Source organism: Dermacentor variabilis, chromosome 6 (assembly GCF_050947875.1).
Source record: "Dermacentor variabilis isolate Ectoservices chromosome 6, ASM5094787v1, whole genome shotgun sequence".
Lineage (NCBI taxonomy): Eukaryota > Metazoa > Arthropoda > Arachnida > Ixodida > Ixodidae > Dermacentor > Dermacentor variabilis.
In genome coordinates this window covers 129139343-129162460 of record NC_134573.1, presented here as the reverse complement: position 1 = coordinate 129162460, position 23118 = coordinate 129139343, and the positions used below count along the sequence as shown (strand labels likewise).

The window sequence follows — 23118 nt, the reverse complement described above, 5'->3', positions numbered from 1 at the left end:
TCTGCTGTGCTACCTTGCACTGCGGAGGCTATGGCACGGTGAGGCGTGCCCACAACGCTCCGCCTTCTACTTGTCACCGTGGCGTGCAGTTCAAATTTCATTTTGGATGTTAACGTAGATGCCACAACTTCGGATTTTGGTGCCTACGACGTGCTAAACGTAAGCCAAATGCGATTCTCCTCAGCGAGCCGCAGTGCACTTAGCCAGTGGATTCATGGCGGCACTCCGTGGAGGCTGTGGTATCTATGTTATGTAGCCAACCACAGCTACCAATAGCAGTCGCATATGGGAATCCACTTTATTACGAAATAAAGCGTAGCCCTGCCTCCTTACCTGCCTCCTTAAGTAAGGAGGCAGGCTTCTGTTGAAAAGACAGCGTTTGAGAGAAAGCTGACTTCGCGATCCACTTGCGATCTCCACGCACCACGCACAATAGCAAAACTTGGTCGAGATGTTCACAGCAGTGTACGCTACCTGCAGACTATGTTGCTTCACCAAGCCTGAGGGGTGGTGCAGGGCCCCATTAAGCAATATGTGCCTTTTCCAACTCAGATGGTGGCAGCACTAGTTAAAACTTACCTTTATTGAGAATATGTTGCCATGATGTCCACTTGGAATTGTGTGGAGCCTCCGATGTCGAAACGGATCCCATAACATTATCTGCACATCGTCCGACCCACTGGCAAGGATCCTGTAAGCCATGAGCATATATATTAAAGCACGCTAGTTGCGCACAGCAGTAGTACTATGCATAACTGAATAATGAGCCACTTACTCTCCCTTCTGATTCCATTCCAAGCAGTTCACACAACCTGCATGACCCTGCAATATGCGCAGAATAACACTAAATAACGGACTCAGTGAAATAAGGTGTTTTTTCTCAAGCAGCTTTCTCATAGCTAGCTTTAAATGTTCACCATGCACACACATAAAAATTAATAGGGGCTGCATGACCCTTAGTTTGTTAAAGGCTGAACAACACTGCAGAGTAAAAAATAAATAAGCAGAACAATTTATTGCTAACCAACAGAGATTAATTCGTTTCCAAAATGAACAGGTGGCATTTGACAGCATCAGAGTGGCGTGCACTGGAATAATTTTGATCAGCTGTGTTTCTTTACTATGCACTAGAATCTATTTGACATAAATGTTTCTGTCTTCCATGCACTAGAATCCATATATGTAAGTGTTTCTGTCTTCCACCTAGAGGAAGAGAAGAATGTTAACACACTGGTGTTCAAGAAGCAAGTGATGGACTTCTACAGCCCAGGGACTAAATAGGATGCAGTTACACTTATAAATTGAGCCTTCCACCTGAATTACTTCTCATGCAAAGTCAATTAAATATGATTAATGATCTTCAGAAGCAAGTTCTCTCGTAACCTAATCTTTTTAGGACTATCCTGGGTTCATAAGGCACTAGATTATGTGTTAATTGAAGCTCAATGTCTCCCACCCACTCAATTCGAACATTCACAAATATTTGAGAAGTGTAAATTGGTTCAAAACTGTGTAGCGACATGGAAGCTGAGGTGTAGAATGTACAAACAAAAAAAATCAGTATTGCAGCTTTTTTGCAATCTCTTTCCCCATTTGCCAAGGTAGAAGCCAACAAACACTGATTCATTTAACAGGATATCTTTTCAACCTCTGCTTCACTTTTCGGTAGAGCTGAAAGAGGCTGAAGTTTTTGAATTCCACATTTTAAGGATGCCATTAAAAAAAAATTAACTATTTTACAATGCACAGGAAATCACTACCTCATTACAATAAGCTTGCATTATGCTATACAGAAGTTTGAGGTAGCTCGGAAGCATGACTCGTTATTGTGGGGTCCTTGCTTTCATGAACTAATGTTATGTTATGTTAATGTTACTAATGTTAAGTTATGGAGAAGTTGTCAGAAGTTGTCAACATTTTATTTTCTTGCCAGCTTTCTGGCTTCAGAGCTGGCACAGCGGGACTAGACATTACATTCTTACAGGAACACCTTCAAAGCAATAAACCCCGCAGGAGTGTGCACAAAAAAAATTTTTTTAAAGGCTTTCATTAGTCTCCATTCTTAAATGCTGTAGCTGACAGAATTAAACTCAGCCAAATCACCAAACTTTGCTTCTGAACACAACTTCAAATACACCTTTGTGTATCCCAACTCTCCCAAATTCTGAGCATCTTTCTTCTCATGGGCTTCCTTTTTTTTTTAATACTGTCCCTGAGAGAACAAGTTGCACCAACACTCTGAAATGCAGCTGTATACATCATAATTTTTTTTACCATGCATCTTTTCACGGCACTGTATCCATCTGTGTTTAGATTCATGCAGCTGCATGCAAAATCCTTATGACCGTACTCCTTGTACCTTGCACGTTAGTACAGCCAGATGCTACCTGCCGTTAAATTCTGTTATCAGCATTCCTCTTGAATATACTTGACATGCCTGCCAAGCTTTTTACAAAAAATGTGCACACAAACTGCTGTTCCAACTTGTACAGCTTTTTCACTGTGAGCAAAGACTGAACTGTGAAAGTTATCTGTTTGTCAGAAACCACGGAGTTGGTACCTCAAGTTCAGCTTCAAGACCAAGTCTTGCTACCAGCTCTTCCGTAACTTGCAACTTCCTTTGGACACGTGTGATACTCCTGTCCTGAAATGTCAAGGCACAGTTTGCTTTGACGTCGTTCACAGCATCTACACTGTTCAAGAAAAACACTCAAGTTATTCTTGGGAATTTTCCAAGCACACTGCATGAGTCACAATGTGGTGCACATAAATGTTTAGAATGCAACAAAAGCACTTCGAATACTTTGTTTAGGCAGCACTTATAACGCAATGTGCAAAGTGAAGTCATTAGGGCATACAATTAGTACTATTACAGCAATCCCTTAACTTTATGCCCGACACTAGCACCCGTGTTCACCATAAGGCCTCAACTCGAAAGGCCTGTTCAACTCCACTGAGTGCAGCACAGCCTCTCTCCTCAAGTGAAGAAGACCTTGCAACAGTGCTTCTTGGCAACTCGTACAATGAGGAGTTGCTTGAAGAACACAGCTCCACGGCAGCGTGTCCACAGTGGTGTACAAATTTCTGTGGCAACAAAGGGAAAGCTACAGGGGTGGAGTTTGTGCTCGTGTGTCACTATGATAATTAGTCTTGCCACACTTTTGGTTTCTTGGAAGAGATACTGAATCAACGTAGCTTTCACGTGCGACAGTTTTGCATGTGCCAGAACGTGGAAAAGAAAAGCAGGAAAACAAGTCAAATTTAACGCTCTGTGTGGTATATTGTCTACTTTGCTGTAGTAAATAGCATGTTTATGTTTTCTCTTCTCTAGCTTAATCTAATGCATATGAAGATGTGGGACTTTTTTCAGGAGCATTTTCACTTGTGCGCATTTTGCCTCGGCAGCTTTCCCTTCACGGCCACAGAATGTTGTCCATGACTATGGTAGACACTGAGAATCTGTAGGTGCAAAATCTTTCTTCACAACAGTACAAGAAGTATTATCAACCTAAAAATGCCTTGCTACTTTTGCCCCATCAGGTGCCCGGTTACTGTAAGCACATAAGAGTTCCAGCGGGGGACTGGTGCACAGACACATATCCTGTTCTGGCTGAACAGCGAACCTAACAGCCCTATTGTCTGAGACTGTACAAGTGCTGTTCACAGTGAGCTAAGGTAATCAGCGAGTCACTGGAATTTTTTTCCTTATTAATGTGAAAATGTATGTATTAATGTGAGCAGCGAAAAAAGTTTACATGGCTTTCACAATATTGCCAGCTAAGGATTACAATGGTGGATTCTTATTTTCTCATTCAGAGGGCACAATTTGTTCAGGCACTGAGCCAAATGCCTTTATACAGTCATGATGCTATTTCTATGTATGATGCCCTTTATTTTGCTTTGTCGTTTTAATTAAATATGACAATAGGCATCTATGTATAAAGGAGTGACAGCCATTCCAGGAACATTCAAGCTTTTTTTTTTTTTAAAGGACTCTAAAGAGAAATATTAAAAGGCCCCTGAAACGGTTCAGACAAATTTTGTAGACGCGGAGGGTACAGCTAAAGTTAATCATTCACACCACAATTTGCGTGAAACGTCTTATATTAAGAGAGCTATAGACAATTACAAGTTACCCTCTTCCACAGTCATGCATTTTCTCCTCAACTAATTCACCGAGTGATCGAGGCTAAGCTCCGCCTTCACTGGTTCTGCGTCATGATGGCACGTCGTGTTGTCGACTTTCAGTTCTCTAGGAGGGAGTGCGCGAAGCCTCTGCAAACTCTTTGCCAGCTGCTTGGCAGTTGACCCAAAGCGAGAGCTATCGAAGCAGCATGCGTTGCGAGCATTTTGTAGCAGCGCCGAGCGTGTCTGGTATTCCTGTAACCACAGGCAAGCTGGGCATTTCAACAGAACGATGGAGGCATAAACTCAAGCTGATGAAGGAACTTTAGCGTAGACGTACCTGATCGGTCTCCACGGTCCAGCCACCCATTGGCACAAAGCTTAACCAGCCAAACAAAGAGCTAATATTGCTCTAACCAAGCGTAAACATCTTAAACATTTACAAAAAACGTGTTAACGATTACACTCCTGCGAAAAAACTTACACCAGCAGCAAAGAAGAATACATTTCGTTGCTGCAACTGTGTGTGGTTGAGCTCTGTGCCACCAGGTGGCTGCACCGTGCATACCATTCACATTTGTGCTTCTGCTCATCCCATGAACGACACAGTCAAACGGCCAGGCCCTGTTCCTTTGCGCTTGCGTTTACCCTAATACCGGACTCGCGAAATGCTATTGCGTTAGTAATCTTCTGGTGTAAAGTGACAGCCGTAAACACGCAAATCCTGGCGCCGATCGAATAGCGGCAGTCCAATGCGCCGCAGCCAGTCCACTCGTCTGCTGCCTTGCAGAGGGACACGATGTCGCAGCTTGACATATTGCCAGACGCTACATTTGCAGTTCACAGTGCAACAAAGTCGAATCATAGTGCTCGCGAAAAGACTGAGACCGACTCTGACACTTAGATGCATCAATTAATGATCAGAAGGACCTGCTCTAACGACTCAGTAAATTTGTACAAAATCGTTTCAAGGTCCCTCCAAATCAGTTTATGTTTGCGTAGATTAGAAATTTGTCTTACTCTCTATGCATGTTTATCACTAGGAATGAATTTACTATTAGCATTGTGAATGAAAGGCAACATCACAAACGTCACCTCAAAACTGCATCACCTAACAGCCCGACAACATGGCATAATTTGCCCATGTGGGTCCCTGTTTGGGTAAACAATGTCAACAAAAGTTTCCAAGGGCCATATTATGTTTCTAATCTGGATAGCTGTATTGTTATCCTTTTGCCCATTGTCAATGGTTGGCACTATGTTTGTTGTGACAGGTGATAAGACATAAATAGAACAGAAAGAAAAAAAAATCCTTAAGTGGTATGTTATATCCTTTACTCACTTCTGAATGCAGCAAGGTCATCTCTCTCTTTTTGTAAACAAATTACATAGCAGTAAGCAGAATGAGCCACATCCTGACTTAACTACTGAGGTAAAAATACTGAGGTAGTAGCATCACCATCAGACTTTAATTTTTAAATTTCTTCGGCTCTCGAAGTGTCTCCCAATGCATGATTGCAGAATAAAATCTATCAATCTGGGTTCACTTCATATTTATCTTGAATGGCTTATAGGCCTTAATTAAGGTCATGTAACTGTGATGCAGCTGTGAATTAAGTGTATCCATCTTGTGCACCAATACAGAAGTAAGTCTGACTTCACAGACATATAATAAGCACATAATATACACACATTCCTAAACATTTCATTAAAAATACAATAAATATAAATAATGCCTACTGACTGAGGTGCTAATCCTCTGACTATGTTGACCAGGGGCCTTTAAGATGTGTTGTCACATTTGTTAATATATGTCAGCAAACTCTCAACCTAAAGCTGCATGCAAGACCTCTTAACAGTTAATTTCTCAGCACTGCATGATCTATGAATTCCACGTCATTTGGTGACATAATTGAGCTGTTTTTCATTTTCCAACGAAGAAAACAAAAACTGTGTGCACAGCTAACCGAACAGTGAATACATGAATACAATTATATAACAATGGCAACATTAACGCGTTAGGAAACGCAAGATATGCTGAACATTCAGCGTCTGATATAGGTTCCGCAAAAATTTGTTTCGCCGTAGAACGTGCTGTGCAAATGTTCACAGGTGCCTACAGCTCAATCTGTTCTCACTGGTGGGCAAAGTTGCTTCCGATAAAACTTGCCGATAAAACGACGCACGCGTGCATCTGCGCGCGTCTCCTAGCATATATAAAGCGAGTGACGAAACCGGAGGCTAGCTGGTGACGCATGGCTAACACAATGCGCGCAGTGATCGAATTACCGTGGACAACATACCTTGAACTGTCGCTCGCCAAGCAGCCGCACGACGCTCTCTTCTCCGTTGTAGCGTTGCCCCATGGTGACAGGGGGTCACTCACGCGCAGCACATTCTGCCTGCGGAAAACCAGACACTCGGCCTATACATGCTTCGCACACTTGTAAGGCAATAATTCGCGCATGCTTTACGATCCCGGCACAAGACAAGCGAGATCTTACGCGAAGTGCGCACATCTGGGGCGCTGTCGATTTACAGTGCACGCGTGAATACGCGCGTTTTTAGGTCATGTGCAGCACGCTAAAGATACCCGTTGTATTTATCAAACCAGGAAGTTCGTTACCGCACGGAAAAGAGCTGCTTCTCCGGCCGTTTGATGAAAGGAATCAGGCACACGAAGCGGAGCAGTCCCTCACGTACGACGCGTGAAACGCCAGACCAGCGACTGCATACCTTACAGCTGATGAAATGATGCCGGAAACCACCGCGATCAATCACAGCAACAACGGGCACTGGCGATAGCGTCAAGGATCCCAACCATTATCTCCACTGGGCGCGTCAAACAAAATACACAAACACTAGGGGTGTTTTCTTCTAGCAGCGATCGTTTCTCTTGGTGTTGACGTTACTGATCCGAAAATTAATCGACTTTCGGATGACGGTCAGGGAGTTGGGAGCTGCGAACGAACGGCTGTCACTTTCAGTCACATCGCTGAAGCAATATCCAATTGGACCAGATTGCAATGCAACCGCGATAACGACCTACGAATTGTCACCAAAGACTAGGTGAAATGCGAAATTTATTCTGGGTCATGAGCAAAAATGATTCCAGTCTAAGCCTACCGACATGGTCATGACAGTTGTCCTAGAGAAGCTATGTTCAGCTCATGACGCGTAGATGCACAACAATTTCGCGAGCTACGTTAATGAAAAACCTGCAAAATACTAGCGAGTGCAAGACGCTTACCTCTAAGAAGAAAACGCGACAACCGAGAAGCATTTCGCAGAGAGCGGCTCCATGTTTACAAACTACGTCGATCAGCTGACTGACCAATCAACTTTAGATGCCTGCAGCGCGAATGCTTTAAGCTACTAAGCTCATTTTATTGGTTTTAACATCTGCAGGTCGCAACAGGACAATAAATGGGCTCGACTGGTTTTGTTTGCAGGATACGAAAATGAGCTCGCAAATCGATGACGCGATCGCAATCGTGAGCCTGTCCGTGAGCAAGGCGAGCTGCTCGAATTCGAGTTTCTTGTTCGTTGCACGCTCAAAAAATAAAAACATAAACGTATATTAATGCTCGACCATGCAAGTGACCCTCGTTGAAAAGCCGGTTTTGAGCGTTCAATGCAACTGGAATGAAGCATTACGGTAAGAAAACAATGACTTGCTGTCATCCGACGAGCCAGCTCTGTATTCATAGTGTAGCATTTTCTTTTTTCACATCTTTTCATATTACACGTGCACTTCCTGTGCTTAGGAACGTTTCATTTAAATAATTACTTTCCATTGGTGATGTCACCGTGACAGGGAGAGAAATGGAGACGCCTGGGTGACTTGCAAATCTCGCGGTGAGCAATTGTCAACTGGCATGTGTGGTCGTGTTGTTTAGTCCTCTAAGCATGAACTGTAATATTTCCTTAGGCCAGCCTGGAATTCATGGCAAGCTGAAACGAACTGGTTCCACGCCTGACGGAATTCCCATCGTGTCGACCTCCGACAAGTTTAGAGTGACCGGAATAACGAAGGTGAATATATGACTATGCGCCTTCACTGCGTCATTTGTTGAGCGTAGAATTCAGTCAAACTCGCTTTGACTGCAAACCTGTCGGAATGTGTACTGCGGCTCCACAGGTAAACGACTCGATGCTCCAGGATCTCTCAGATATCGCTTTGGATTAGCTGTCTCGCTTTGGTAACCGTGATGTTGAAGTTGAGGAGTGTGTGTGTTCTGTAATAACGTTCTTTTTTTCTAATTTTTTCAGGACACTATTCATGTCTCACACACTGACCCAAACTGCCAGACGTGTTTCATTGCCCCAACAACAGCATTTGCCAACGTTCACCGAAACAGTGTAAGAAATATGGCTTTCTCGCTATAGCTTGCATCGTTCATGACTGACATCGTAAGGATTGCTTTATAGAAAAGTGCAAACAAATTAGGTCATCAATACGTGAGGCCCCATTGTAGCCTTTCCTCCACTTAATTTTGCACCCGCTTGAATGCAGGTGGCATGCCTTGACGTTACCAAGGGTCACTTGGGTGTTTCAGTTAGTGGAACCAGTGAAATGCGTGTCTGGGATTCACGGACTGGAGAAGTCAGGGTAAGATTATACCTCTGCTGTGAACTCGCCTAAACTACATGCAAGTAGTTCAATGGTTATTGCATAATCTCAGTAAGGTACTGCCAAGGTTCCTGTGCAAGTATGTTATAGCCAAGTACGAAATCTGCCTGTGTGCACAGGTCCAGCGTATGCTGTTACTCTTGACTCTTTAGACCAGCATTAACGGCGGTCGTGATAGTGTTGACACAGCTCAGCTTGATTGGCATCGGAATAGCCCAATAAGTAGCATTGAAAATTCACAAAAGAACTCTGCTCTAAAACCGAAATTTAGCCACAAAAGAAGGAAAAAAAATCTGCTTATACTAGGGTCGTTTGAAAATGACATGTTCTAATTGAAGGGATTAAAAATATTTGACAAAAACGACTTCGAACATCTAATCAAATACGAAATATTTTCTCATCTTTAAACAGAGGAAAATATAAAGTTTGCAGAAAATCAGTTTAATAACAGATGGCTTAATTGCATCATTTTATGCGTGTATGTAATGCCATCAACATCTGGAGGTCTGTTTAGCTGAGGAGTTTATAAATGACGGCAGCCTTATAGGCCAATGTACATTTCTGGAATGTCAGTACCAATAATTTAATATTTTCTTTTCGCTTTGGCTTTGTTCTAATTCAGAGAGAACTGGAGGGACATGTCTGGGATGTGTACACCTGTCGTTTCTTCCCCTCGGGTGTGGTAGTCCTCTCGGGAGGAGCCGACATGCAGCTCAAGATTTGGTCTGCTGAAACAGGAAAGTGCCCTGTCACACTGAAAGGCCACTCTGCTGGTAATGCCCTAAGTTTGCTTCATTTGCGCTATTAAGAAATCAAGATGTTTTACCAGAGATTGTGCTATTTTTCTGTTCTTTTGGTTCCTTTGTTGTAGTTTGTCGTGCTGCATGGCTGATTTCAAGAATGCCATCATGGCGGTGTTGGTAATGCGTGATCCAGTGACAGAGGTTCTAGGCAACTGAATTAGATTGGCTCATTTGTTATCATCTAATGTGATCAGTCTAAAATACACTCGGATTACAGCGTGATTTCATGGGTCATAAATGACATCGCAGTGATCTTTGTTGGCAATCGTGTGGTGTCTTGGATTTATTTATTTATTTATTTATTTATTTGTTTATTTATTTCACATACCCTCAAGCGACATGTGCTGGGGACGTAGTCATTAAGAACTCAAGTAACAAGAATACTGTGACATTCAAATTATATAAACCAAGCGACATCTGAACTGGACGAAAGGAAAGTACGGTGCGACAGCGCTTGTGCAAATACAGCGCATGTGGTCACATGCTTGGTCACAGTTGTAAGGGTGGTGCTGATTGCTAACACTCTCTTCAGCCACTCATGGTGCTGAAAGATGGGTGGGTTGAGTTGCCTCCTTTACGGCTAATTCGGTCCTTCCGTTCAAACTCGCTGCGTGCTTCTCTCCTTCGTCCAGACGATACATTGGGAGAAAGCCAAGATAAGGGGGAATTTCCACCATCCCAGAGAAGCCTTTCATCTAGTCATGCCCCATGTGGATTACAAAGATTCGCTGAGTGGGGTAAAAGGGAAGAACAGGTTAGGCAGCTCAGCAGGCAGCCTGGTGCATTTAGCTGTCAGGGACACAGTGTGAAAACTGGTTCGGTCTCCATCTTGCGATGACAATGGCAGTGACATTGGCTATGATGGTTGGTTTTTGCTTTAAAAAGGTGTGACTTAAAACATGGTAAATAAAGTAATCATACATTGGAAGCTGCTTTTTTTGCTTGAAAACCTTCCTATGGCAGGCTGAAAATGGGCACTTTCGGTGGGAAATAACATTTCTTTGATGTATTCACTGTCCCTTTAACATCTCTAAGACAGATGCTGCAGCTGTTGGGGTAATTATGGGGTCAGGGACGTTCGTACCGACTAGTCAGGTTTACATTATCCAGTGAGGGTTTATTGCAGAAACAGTGTGTTGAAATCTTTGGCCCATAGAAATGTAATGGTTCTGGCTGGGACCCTTGGTTAGGATAGAATTTTCTGTAGTTGAATTAACAGAAGCCTGCTCTATTATATGTATTACTTCAACATAAAGAATTTCCAGAGCTTCTTAGAACAAACATAGAAAGTGAGCCAAGTTTATTTTCTGAAATGTGGCCATAACTGGCAGAAGTTTGGTGGCAATTATGGCACATGGAACAAGAAAATGTGCATGCAGCTGTGCTGGGTAGCTACGCAAGTCCGGTTTAATTGCAAAGAACTACCTTAGATTTAGCCTACACTTGGTAAATGTTGCGACGTAAATCACGTGCAGTATCATTGCACTTGTTGACAGTGACTGTGTAACATTAGCATAAATTGGTTTGAAAATTAAGTGACATTAAAGGAGCCCTGAACCACCTTTCTTTGAAGCCTCAAAAAACGCCTTAGAATGAGTATGGTGCATCCCTGGAATATATTACGAAAAGAATATTTAAAAAAGAGACCCACTATGAGCGCAATATTTACCTTTCTTGTTCCTCCTCAATGTATTCCGTTCTGAAGGAGCGGGACAGCGCTGGTGGTAGTGCGCTGCTAACAGCGGGCAAAAGGGCTCATTGTGGCAGCTCCTGGTGGCCATGGTATTTACGCTATGCAACCAACATAGCTACATGCAACTCTGTGGAAAGGCTTGAGCGCCTGGTGCTCGTGTGCTCCAGTCTGGTTGTGCTACTTGGTGCGAACAGGCTTTCTCCTGCACAGGTAGTAGGTGAATCCACATTGCGCATGTTGAAGTTCTATCAGTTGCTCAATACAAAGCACATCTAGCTAGGAGCAGCTGGGAGTGAGCGTGTCCCTTGTAGATGCTAACTGCCATTCCTCACAAGGTGCAGCAGGCGTAGCACATGTGTGGTCTGGGCATAAGTTACGCGTAGTTCGAGGCTAGTTGAGTATTCAGAAATAATCGGAATTAGCGAAAACTTACAGCTACGACACCAATAATCAGTGTGGCCAAAGTCGCATTCTTGCATGGATGGGCATGGCCAAGCATGAGTGGACGATAGTCTGGTGCTTCTGGAAGTGCATAATTCTTATTGAAATTTGAAGTGCAGATTTTCACTTATTTTAGCCTGTAAACTGCATCAATTAATATACACAGTAACATTATAAAGAAGCACAGTGATCCAAACACCTTTCTTGATGGATGTCAGAAAAAGGTGACTTCGCGCTCCACCTGTGAGCTCCACACACTGCGCACGACTGCAAAATTCGGCTGAGATGTTCACGGCAGCATATGCTGTCTGCGGAATGTGTTTTTTCACCGAGTGCAAGGTGCGGTTCAGGACAAAAAGCTTCTTATTCAACCCTTGTCCAATTCAGCAGTCCAGCAATTTAACACAATTGGATACACATAATGCCATTTAGTCACAAAAAGACTGTTGTGTATTACTCTAAAATTGCTTCAGTGCCATTAATATTTTGAATAGTGACAATCAGAGGAAGCAGACAAAATGCAGTGAGACACATAAGGTGGGGTTTGTCACCTTTGTGTGACCTTTTGTGTCCCGTCTGTTTGTGCTGCTTGTCATTCATGGTGAACCAACCCAACCAGCGGAAAACATAACAGATGCTACAGCGCTTCGTTCCTAATAGAGCTGACTCATTTGAATTGCGCACTTGAACACACTGGCCTCGTGACCTCACGGGGCTTTAAACTTGTTCTTGTCAAATTGCAGCCATTCACGACACTTGCATTGTGGAACAAGGGCGTAATGTCATCTCAGTCAGCAAGGATGGCACTGCCAGGCTCTGGGATTGTGGCCAGTCTGCCTGCTTGGGCATCCTCACTGACACCCTGCATGACTGCATTAACTGCTGCGCTCTTGGACCTGCGGCCATCAACTTGGGCACTAGGGAAGAACCAGCCAGTAAGTTGCCCAGTCTCGTACCCTGCTCATAACTTTGTGCAACCTGGGTCGAAAAATCTTTGAGAGATAATTTATTTGAAAGAAGGCAGAGAGGTCAGCCTGAGCTAATGCGCTGAGCTAATGGGATGATAAGGACATAGAAAGAGGGATGCGCAACAGGGAAAGCTCTTTGAAATGCACTAAAAAGTCTTTGTATGCAAGTAGGGAACACTCAAAATCACTTTCACATTGTTTGCTACCACAGGTTGATATCTGTTGGCTTTTTAACCTTTGAACTGCAGTGGCAAATTCCAAAAAAAAATTTTTGGAAGTACACAATGTTTTTACACCTGCATAATTTTGTACCAATTTTTTCTAACCAATATGACACCAGGAATGCATGTAGCATTTTTGCTTGCCTTGTTGAAAAAAAGAAAGCAAAAGTCGTAGCCTAGTATTTATTTGTCAGAATTACAAGAAACTGCACATATACAGAAGCGCAAATTTTTTTAAAAGTCCACGATGAGTTAACTCGTCATGAACATTGGGCACCAGAGGGCGCTCATTGTGATGACGAGTTACTTCTTCATCGGCAGTTGAGGGGTTAAAAAGATACCTGTGATGTCTAGTGCGAAAGAAACATTTTCTTACTGCACATCCTTTGACTTGGAAGGCAAACCATGGAATGTCTTGTCGCTTCTTGAAGAACAGCTGATATTGTAGAGGTGACTTCATGACAGAAAAAAAAACAGTGTGGAAAATGGAACAACAAGGAGAGGGCAGGACTGGCCACTGACTACCAACAAATGCGTTTATTTGGCAAACACAGTATTATTACAGCATAACTTATTATGGTTGCAAAATAAACACATTTATTAGTAGTCGGTGCCTAGTCCTGTCCCATCTTCTTCGGTTTTTCATGCTGTTCTTTACTTAATGAAGCTGTACCAACAAGCTCAATTCAGACCATTTTTTGGGGGAGATGACAGCCACATTTGTGCATATGAATGAATGCAGCTGCACAGGTTTCTTGGAAGTGTTCACTCTCATTGGAAAGTTAATGTGTGGAGCTTCGTTTTCTAAGTCAGAGATGGGGACACACAGACATGTTTTTGTCGGACAACTACACACGACACCAGAATCTGGCTTTCACTGGTTTGAGAATCTCCTTCCAAATTAGGAGCTCAAAGAGATTGGAAAGACAGCAAAAAAAAAAAAAAAGTTCGGTCTTGGTTGGTAGATTCTGGTTTGCAAGATGGAATGAGGAGGTGGTTGTGACACCATCTTGTAATTCCAGGATTAATTGTATAGCCGACTTCATTCAATTCGTAATGCATCACTAAAATGCTGTGAAGTGAGGAAACGTTATTTCTCACATTTCAGGTGAGAGGGAAGTGGCGACAGACGGGAAACTCCTAGTTGTGGGGACAGAAGCAGGAAAGCTGAGGGGTGTCGGCGTGTGCTCCAGGAAGACGGTGAGCTCATTTCGCTGGCCAAAGGGAGTGGTCACTCGTGCTGTTTGTGGCTTATAAATGGCCCTTAAATATTTGTAAGACATGAGAGCCAAGCAAGAAAAAGTAAATTTTTTTTACAATGTAGATGTCAAGCCTGGAAGAAAAAAATGCACGGCTGTTTTCACAGACACGAATGTTGAAGGTGCCCAACAATGTACGGGGGGGGGGGGGGGGGCATTCAAAGGCTGCAAGAAATTTTATATTTTTATTGGAACTTGTGTCTTGGGTGCAATTGAGGCCTGTATTACGATGCAGTCCCCAGTTGACCAACTGAAGTGAAATTTCGCTTTGTGTTATACTTCGATATATAATGAAGTTGGTAAAATCAGCAATTTGATTCATTATATGAAAATTTTGTTGTCTGAAATTAGATTTTTTATGCAAACAAGTACAGTTGCCAGTGAATATTTTTTGCATGAAAGGGACTGCAAAGTTCTCCGAATTATAAAGAAATTAGAAAGAAAATTATTTTGTTGAATTTTAGAGTTGGCGACGAAAGATACGGCTTTGTGCCATGTCGGCGATATCTTCATATCAGTGGTACAAAGCAAAGCTAGCCAAGCTTTCACGTCCACTCCACCTCTGCAGCTGATAGTGTCACTCGCAAGTGGGACAGCTCTATCATGAAAAATGCCGCCAGCGGGAGTAAATGCTTTGGCTGCCTCTTGTTTCTGCATGTCTCCGAAACACAAGATTACGCAACCTCCATCAGTAAATGTGCAGGAAGACAGTGCACGATGCCATGCCATCTCAGCTCACCCTGTCTTTGCACATGCAGCAAATTACTTCTAAAGCAAGGCATGTGGGCTGCTTATGCACTCCACCATGCTGATAGCCATGTGCAGCCATGGTCACGCTAAAAAAGGAGACGCATGTCTGTATGCCTCTCCCCTTTTACCCCCTCCCCCACCCTCGTACTTCCTTGATCTCATTACTGCGAAGCTCGCACCCCTCCCCACTTTCCCCTTGCTTGCATGGTAAAACCCACACTTATCAAGCCACCATCCTTCTCGACTCAGCTTCGCACCTTTCACTTCCACCTCAAGCACACAGCACAAGGGCCACAATAGGATCTTATCGCACTTGGGCTTTATGCAGAATATGATCCTGCTCTACTCCAGTGGGTAGGTGCGTTATCAAGCAGCCGCATGTAATTCAACCATTTGACCATATTTTTCAGCAGAAGTTTTCATTTATTGTCTCAGTATTCCTTCGTGGTGGCAGTGAAATTTAGTTGTATTGAAATCATGTATAAACACTCTTCATTACATAGAGGTTCAAAATACACAGTGTTCTATGGACAACAAGTTATAAAAAGTTAAGTACTTCATTATATTGAGAACTTTGTTATATTGAAGTTTGTTATATCAAGGTTTAACTGTATATGAGTAGTATGTATATTATGGACGCAATATTGGCAAAGCTACCGAACAGGTAATAATTTTATTTTCCTGATTAAAGCTTTTACCTAAGCAGACGACATGTGCTTCTGGTGGTTAGCGGATGCAATGCAAATCTCAGACCATGGCCACGAAGATTCACAACATGTTGCAAACATCGCCCAATCTCTTAGGTCATGCTAAGGCGCCACAATGGTGCCTCAATGTCATTTCAGTCATTTCCAGCGAGTGCTAATGGGATTCCTTTTTTTAATATTATTCAGTTTTGGTATCTACATCTATATTTGTGAGCTTGGCATATCCACTCAAATTTCAAATGCAAAATTTTGCTTAGTAGCTGCTCTATATCTAACTGTGAAACATTTACACTGTTCAAATTTCATTGAAGTTTGCCTTTAAGAGAATAAATGTAAAAAATTACTTTGTTGTTTGTCCCATGCCTTGTCCAGGTGTTTGAATTTGATCATCCTGCAGCCATTAACTCCTGCTGCTTCATTGGACAAAATCGCTTTCTTTTCGGGACACAGGATGGAAATGTTTCCTTGTTTGATGTAAGGCAGACAAGGTGAGTGAGAGTGATTGTAGAAACATCTGCTGCTCTGCCTCCTGTTCAAAATCTCAGCTCTGCTGCACTGCAATTTTTGACAGAGGGCCTTCTATCACTTGGGAAAATTCATCATCTCCTGTGTTGTGCCTGTTGCCGTACAAGCAGGGTTACGTGGTTGGAAGAGGTAAGACTGCCGTCATTTATTGTTGACTCATTTGTTGTCATTTGTGGTGCTTATCTTAAAGGACCACAGAAGCGCTTTTCCAACTAATTATAGAATGGTCTCAGTATTAAAGGACATGTGGTCTTGCGAATCTCATGCCGCAAACATTTTTCTGATCCTTCGATCGAGTAGAAACTCATTAATAGGTTTCGAAAAAGACTGCGAGAAAAAAAAAAAAAACAGCTTACTAACCTGGACAACGGAGGCTCCGAACTAATAAAAGAATTTGACATACCCAACTATTGTTGACATCTACGTAATGCGGTGGCGTCGCGTGGATTGTTGCGGCCCGAGACACCGAGGCGCATCGAGCTGGCGGTGACGCGTTTCATTGTTTTCCTGTTGCGTGGTGTTTTAAGAGGGCGACGAGAAACCGAAACGCAATCGAGCTGGTGGGCGACGCTGAATGCCGCCGAAGCGAAACGCGATGCCCACATCGCGCCGCCTGCAACAGTACGGCGGCGAGTTTGGATTGTCGCCAACTAAAAGCGTGCAGTAATGACACTATACGCACCATGCGTTGTAAAACAGATAAGCGAAGATGCTTATCGCAATAGGTTTGGAATAGCTGCGAAGTCGGCGTGCCACCCCACGGGCGGAGATTTGCTGGTACCGGAATAAGAAACTGTGCGCGCCGTCGTTTTCACGCGAGACGTACGTGCGGCTATATAATTCTCGATCGCGCGCGCCTTGCGCCTTTTCTTGTTCACGTGGAATATAGCGGCCGGAAAACGTATACGATCGCAGTCTGCGGCAGGGCACGGCGGCGCGTTTCGGTTATCGCCTATTAAAGGCCTGCGCTACGCTTCCTGGCGGTGAGCCGCGCTCCCTCAAGGACAGCAGAAGATAGCGGCAACCTTTCCTTTCGCATCAAACCACTTCTCTCTACGCTTCCGATGGCACCAGGCGTTGTGAAACAGATAGGCGAAGATTCCTATCGCAACAGAATTGGCAGTGCGCATGATAGCCGTGAATGTCGCGTGCGACGACCCTGGAGAAGATTTGCTGGTGCCGAAATGAGAAGCCGAGTGTGTGCGCCGGCCTTTTCACGTGAGACGGGTAGGTGGGTATTGCGGTGAAGCTGCCGCGGCGGTCAGCTACTGTACTCGATCGCGCGTGCCTCGCGCATTTTCTTGTTTACATGGGACCTAGCGGCCGGAAAACGTGTCGAACGATCGCAGTTTGGCGACGTACTGAACGTTGGTGCCGAAAAATAGGGGCTTTCCTGGAACGTATGAGCCGGTAAAAAATGAGCGTAACTCTATTGGGTCACTTTTTTGTCTTCACGATTGCGAACGTTGGCGCCGGGAAAACGTATGTAACGGGAACGTATCAACTAGGTTCTACTTACAAGTAAAATTATCGCGCCGATGCGCGTCTTTCTCTCCCTCTTCATCCCGCCAGTGCGCTAGCTGGAAGCTACACAAAGGAAAAGCTAAGGGGACAAAGTCCTGCCCAAAAGTTTAGTGCCCCAGCGGCACCCCGTGGCAGCCACGGTAGACAATGCTATGCAGCACACCACTGCTATCTCGCAGGTCACATACAGAATGCGCAGCTACGTGAAACTGTTGTGATTTGATGGGCAGTGTAAAGATGAAATCATTCTGTCTTTTTGTGATCGCAGACGTATATATGTTTAATTAATTTCACTAAAAATTAGCAATTATGCATCACTGAGAATGTTCTCGCAATCACAAAATCAGCCAGTCACTGTTGGTGGATCTAGCTGCTTGCGATGATGCTGCATGATGACATTGCAGAAGTGAGGTCGCTATTGTTTTTCTTTTTTACCCTCCCTTTGAGATTGTAGATTTTCTGCTGCATGCTGTGCCATAATACGTGGGTCACATGTTCACCGGAGCCTCTTGTACAGATGAGCAACATTTTCTTGCTATGTTCAAAAAGTGTTTCAAGGCCCTTCTAACTCTTTGCCTGCCAAGGGGAAAATGGGTTTTTTGTTGGCTATGCCAGATCTCTTTTTGTGAAGGAACTACTGCACTGAATATTTTAGGCAATACATAAACAAAAAGTAGAATGAATGCACTTTTCACGCGTAAAAGTTTTATTAACAAGATATATGTCATAAAGAAAGATATAAATTGCCAGAATTAAGATTGTGGGATAACATTGAACAAATTTTGTAAAGACGCACGTGTATCTACTAAGAAAAGCATGTAATGAAAATTGTAAGATGTAGAAAATGTTTTGCCGTCTAATAGGCACTATCTCTGAAAAAATCAAAACTTTTCATTGAGCAGGTATTCCACTACAAAAATTTAGCTGCAAGCACTACATGTGGGTGTGCCGTGCTGTGGCCACCGATGTTCCGGGCTGGTTTGCGCCGTCATCACTCTCAGATTCTTAGTCTGACGAAAAGGCAGCATCTTCAGACTCTCTGCTGCTCGATCCATCGGTAAAAGCAGCTGCAGACACAGGGGAATTGAGAGATTTGCAATCTTTAGAAGCGCGCGGGCCACTCCGGGAGGCAGCCATTTTTGCTTCCTACTTTGATGATCGCGAAAACTTCAGAGCGCGTTCAAAAATCACTGCCTGGCAGAAAAAAAATATGGACGGCTTAAAAAACAATAATATAGTTCTCCTCTTTCACATCCAATGGCACAGTGCGTCCATGAGCCGCGAGGTAGGTCTCAAAAGTGATGTTTCACACCATCGTCAGTGGGCTAACGATGCCCAATGGACACAGTACAGAAAGAGTTAAGCATGTTGTAAGCTCTTCAGAAATTAGTAGTAGTGGAATACGAGGGATGTTGTTTTTGCACAGAGGCTTCCTCTCTTTGCACTTTTTGCGTACAATTCACCAGTATGCCATGACTTTCTCAAGAAACTCCAGGCCTGACGAAATCTCGACCTTGGATATTTACTTCTAACCAAAGGGTGTTTCTGCAGCAATGTGTCTTTCTTAGCAAAGAAGTTAATGTGGTTCTGTTTTTGGGATCCGCAGCATCTTTACCTCTATGAATTTTTGTAAGGATATAGGTTTAGATGAGCTCTCTATAAAATGTGGCCTCCGTGATAAAGTATGCTAAGTAGCCTTTTAGATATTTGTGCCTCAGGGGGATATTTTGGAACAGTTGTTACCAGTGTTCATTACTGTCTTTCAATATAACCCCACAAAGCCCAGCATGTCATTTTTGATAGGCTGGATTTGATACCCAAAAGCTGATATATGCACTGGAAACCTGATGTAGTGACTTTACTAGCGTTTTTGATATGCTGGCGGCCGTTTTCCGTTACGGATAGTTCAACAAATAAATGACTAATTAAGTAATTACTGTACTAAACAATCGTTACCAAATTATCATGTCACTGTATTTTTTGCGTAAGTAAATATAAACAAGACGTTTTAGTTTTCTTTGATGTGAAAGGGCGTTCAGGCTTTATGGGGTTTAGAGGGTATAACATAGAGTGCAGAACAAATTTTAAAATTTGGCAAGGCCGTCAGTCTCTGACACGCTTTTGTACACTTTAATAAGATGTGAGAGTGGCACTTAGTAATCTCCCCTTAAAGGGGTCCTGAACCACCCCTCGGGCTTGGTGAAAAAACATAGTCCACGGATAGCCTACGCTCCTGTGAGCACGTCAGCCAAGTTTTGGTGTCGTGCGTGGCATGTGGAGCTCACAAGCGGAGCACGAAGTCACCTTTCTCCGAAACACTGTCTTTTTAACAGAAGTCTGCTCCTCACTCTTTTCCAGGTACTTTACTTCGTAATATAACAGATTACGATACGTGGCTGCTATTGGCCAATAGCTGATATCAATCAAGAGGGATGTTTCGATCAGTGCGACTTTTCCTACTGTTACTATGTATATTTATTGGTGAAGTATAATAAACAGGCTGAAGTAAGCGAAAATCTGCTTTCGAATTTCGATAATACAGTCGAACCCACTTATAAAATATTCAAGTGCCACGAAAATTCCATTATAAACAATAATTGTTATAACTGGGTTACATGAAAAAATCAAAATAGGGGAATGGCAGAGCTGATGTGAGAAAACTATAATGGAGGGAAGCCAGTGCCCCTCCCCATCCTCCGTCCATTTCCTCCATCCGGCTGCCGATGGTGTTCACTTGTTTAACTGCTCCCTGGGCGCTCCGATCGCGTGTAACAAGCCACAGCTGTTGGCGTTAAAGAATGGCACTGCTATAGCAACTGCAAAGAGGTGTCACAGGTGGCAAGCGATATGTGAGCACTGCCAAGGCATCGCTTTGGTGGCCCCGAAAGAGGCCTTCCAAAAATTGCGAGAAGGCTGCCATGGCAGCCCGTCAGCTTGAGAAATCCAAAAGAAACGCTGAGGAGAGATAGCCACAAGCATCTCGCCACGTACTTCTCACTGGCCTGCACGAGAAAGGCCTATGTCCATCAGCCTTGCACGCTATACGCGAAGCTTGTTGACATCCTTCTCCAAGGCATCCAGGTGCTCCATGTAGTACAGCGGAAGGTTCCTTGTGAAAACAAAGCCCCAGAGTGACTGAATCATCTGCCAGGCCTCTTGGGAGGACAAAGTTGAGGCAGCCTGCCCTACCACGTCGTCGCTGCCGTCATCAGCGTCGCTATCCGATGTCAGCACGTTCGCGACGATCGTCTCATCGGTTAGAAGCACTCAGTTTCCAAACCTCTAGCCGCACACTTTCTTTTCACCGGCAATGTCGTGCATTGCTGATGATCAGCGAGCGGGTCAGCCATCTTCCGTTTCGGCGGCAAGACAAGCGATGCAGAGATACCGCATGGCCAGGAACCACTTCCGACGTAACCAATCATGATGAATGCGAGAAGTGATTCTTGAGAGAAAAAGGAAAGGCTAGCATTATCTTCTGCAACCCTTGTGGGAGCACGGCTCAGCGCCAGCACGGCGGCAGAAGGGGGAGTACAGGTTGAATGAGGAGCCAGCGAGCAACATGCGAGCAATCTGCTTGCGGTGCAGTTAGCACGGTTCGTTCGTGTTTCGGAGGGTGGGATGGCATAGAGCTATGGGCACAGCCCATTTATGTTCGGAGAGATGGAAGGGCGAGGGGAGAGAGCCACGCAGAGATGGCTGGAAAATGAGCGCGCAGCGGCTGTTGGAGCAGTGGCCCATCGTGCGGCAGCTCGAGTGTCTCGTTTTCTTTTTTTTCTTTTCAAGGATTTTGCATTTCACTACCTTTCGGCTGGAACACTCAGCAGCCAGACTTCATCCTTATAACTGATAATGCCACATTGGGGCATTGTGGTAAGCAGGTTATTTCACCATGGAATACATACAAAAGTTGACGGTGCAGCAGCTTCTCATTGTTATAACCAACATATTGTTAAAACCAGTATCGTTATAAGTGGGTTCAACTGTAATTAGACACTTCCGGAAGAGGCCGACTTTCGTCTGCTCACACTTGGCTGCGGATACCCGCGTAGGAATTGAAATTTGGCCACCCTGCTTATCGGTTTCGTAGCCATTGTGTCTCGCTGATTTTGACTAGCTTTGAATGCATAACTAGCCTTGAACCACGCAAAACTTGAGGTCAGGCCACACGCATGCTTGCCAGCACGCGTTCACTCCTGGTTACATGCCTTGGCAGACTTCACTTAGTAATGAGTTATTGATAGCGCTTCAAAATGCGCAAGTTGGGTGTGGCTCAAACGGCAAGTTGGGTTCGTCGATCAAGCTGGTGAAGGACAAGACTGGAGTGTATTAGCACAAGGATGCACTCAAGCTCTGTTGTGCATGAAGCAAACACTGTGCATACACACTACAGCTTCATGTAGCTGCAGTGTGCTACATAGAATAAATACCGCGGCCGCTGCGGTGTGCCGTTATGAGTCCACTGGCTGAGTGCACTGCAGCTTGCTGAGGACAACTGCATTTCACTTACACTCGGTGCATCGTAGGTGCCAAATTCGGAAGTAATGGCATCTATGTTAACATCCGAACCCAAATTTGAGCCGCGCGCCACGGTGACGTTCAGTAGGCGAAACATTGTGAGCACGCCCCACTTTGTTTTAGCCTTTGCAGTGCAAGGCATTGAAGAAGGAGCAGAAGCACCGCAAGGGGTGTGTTTGATTGCCAATAACTCCGCTTCTGCTGAACATATTGAAGTACTTTTTGCAGCAAAGTATTTCCGAAATAGCCTATTTTAGCTTCAAGTGCATTTCTCCATTTCAGTAAAAAGCGGTTCAGGGCCCCTTTAAGAAACATAAGAATTAAGGTTCCCTTCTGGGAATAACTCGGGTTATCCATTTGCAGAAATGACTGTTACCAAATGCAGCTTCTCATGGTGGCATGCAACCACCGAGTATGTGTGTCTTCAAACTCCATTGGAAGATAACCTAACAAGCTCACTGTGCATTCCTCTCACAGCTGACGGCTCTTGCAACTTTGAAGCCCTGGAGGGCGCGGAGTCATTCAGTCTTACTGGGCCTGACTGTGAACCTGTTTACCATGTGGCATATGATGGAGAATCATTCTACACTGCCTGCAGAGATGGCCTGATCAGAAAGTACAGGGTGCCCAAGTCATAACATTCATACCTGTTGTTAGTGGTCACTGTTACTTGTCAAAGAAGAACATATGCTGACATGTTTTCATCATTTCTATAAAACTTCTGGCACCCATCAGTCACTTGTTGCTTTATCTCTTCTGATCTTACTAAATCATACACCACTGCTCAAGTCATCTGCTGGCTTATAGCAGTGAAACACGGACAGTTGAACCTTGACATAACAAACAGTTATAACAAACAATGGGATATATATAAAGAAGTAAATGATTAAAAAAAGGTTTACTCCAACATTTCGCCACCTATGCAGGTGGCATCTTCAGTATACACTGACA

The 23118-nt window shown here is 43.9% G+C and overlaps 2 protein-coding genes across 4 annotated transcripts in view; one reads left to right on the top strand and one right to left on the bottom strand.

Moving 5' to 3' along the window:
* adp (WD and tetratricopeptide repeats 1) overlaps positions 1 to 7497 on the bottom strand; it is a 32697-nt gene extending 25200 nt beyond the window's left edge. Inside the window, exons 1-5 of one of the 3 annotated variants that reach the window (XM_075695775.1) lie at positions 7376 to 7497; positions 6429 to 6527; positions 2561 to 2644; positions 776 to 822; positions 580 to 691 (exon numbers count right to left, since the gene is read on the bottom strand). In XM_075695775.1, the coding sequence (XP_075551890.1) occupies positions 580 to 691; positions 776 to 822; positions 2561 to 2644; positions 6429 to 6491 (306 nt within the window). In that variant the 5' untranslated portion in view covers positions 6492 to 6527; positions 7376 to 7497. Of the gene's footprint in view, positions 1 to 579; positions 692 to 775; positions 823 to 2560; positions 2645 to 6428; positions 6528 to 6751; positions 6882 to 7375 lie in introns of those variants that run through there. The other 2 variants (XM_075695777.1, XM_075695776.1) reach the window with 2 other exon arrangements.
* Positions 7498 to 7587: 90 nt separating this feature from the next.
* Positions 7588 to 22901, top strand: LOC142585212 (proteasomal ATPase-associated factor 1-like). The gene is made up of 11 exons (XM_075695779.1): positions 7588 to 7783; positions 7943 to 7983; positions 8057 to 8160; positions 8398 to 8487; positions 8642 to 8737; positions 9381 to 9531; positions 12439 to 12630; positions 13993 to 14084; positions 15973 to 16088; positions 16172 to 16254; positions 22645 to 22901. The coding sequence occupies exons 1-11, from the start codon at positions 7719 to 7721 to the stop codon at positions 22803 to 22805; spliced, it is 1191 nt and encodes a 396-aa protein (XP_075551894.1). The 5' UTR covers positions 7588 to 7718; the 3' UTR covers positions 22806 to 22901.
* Positions 22902 to 23118: the final 217 nt, after the last annotated feature.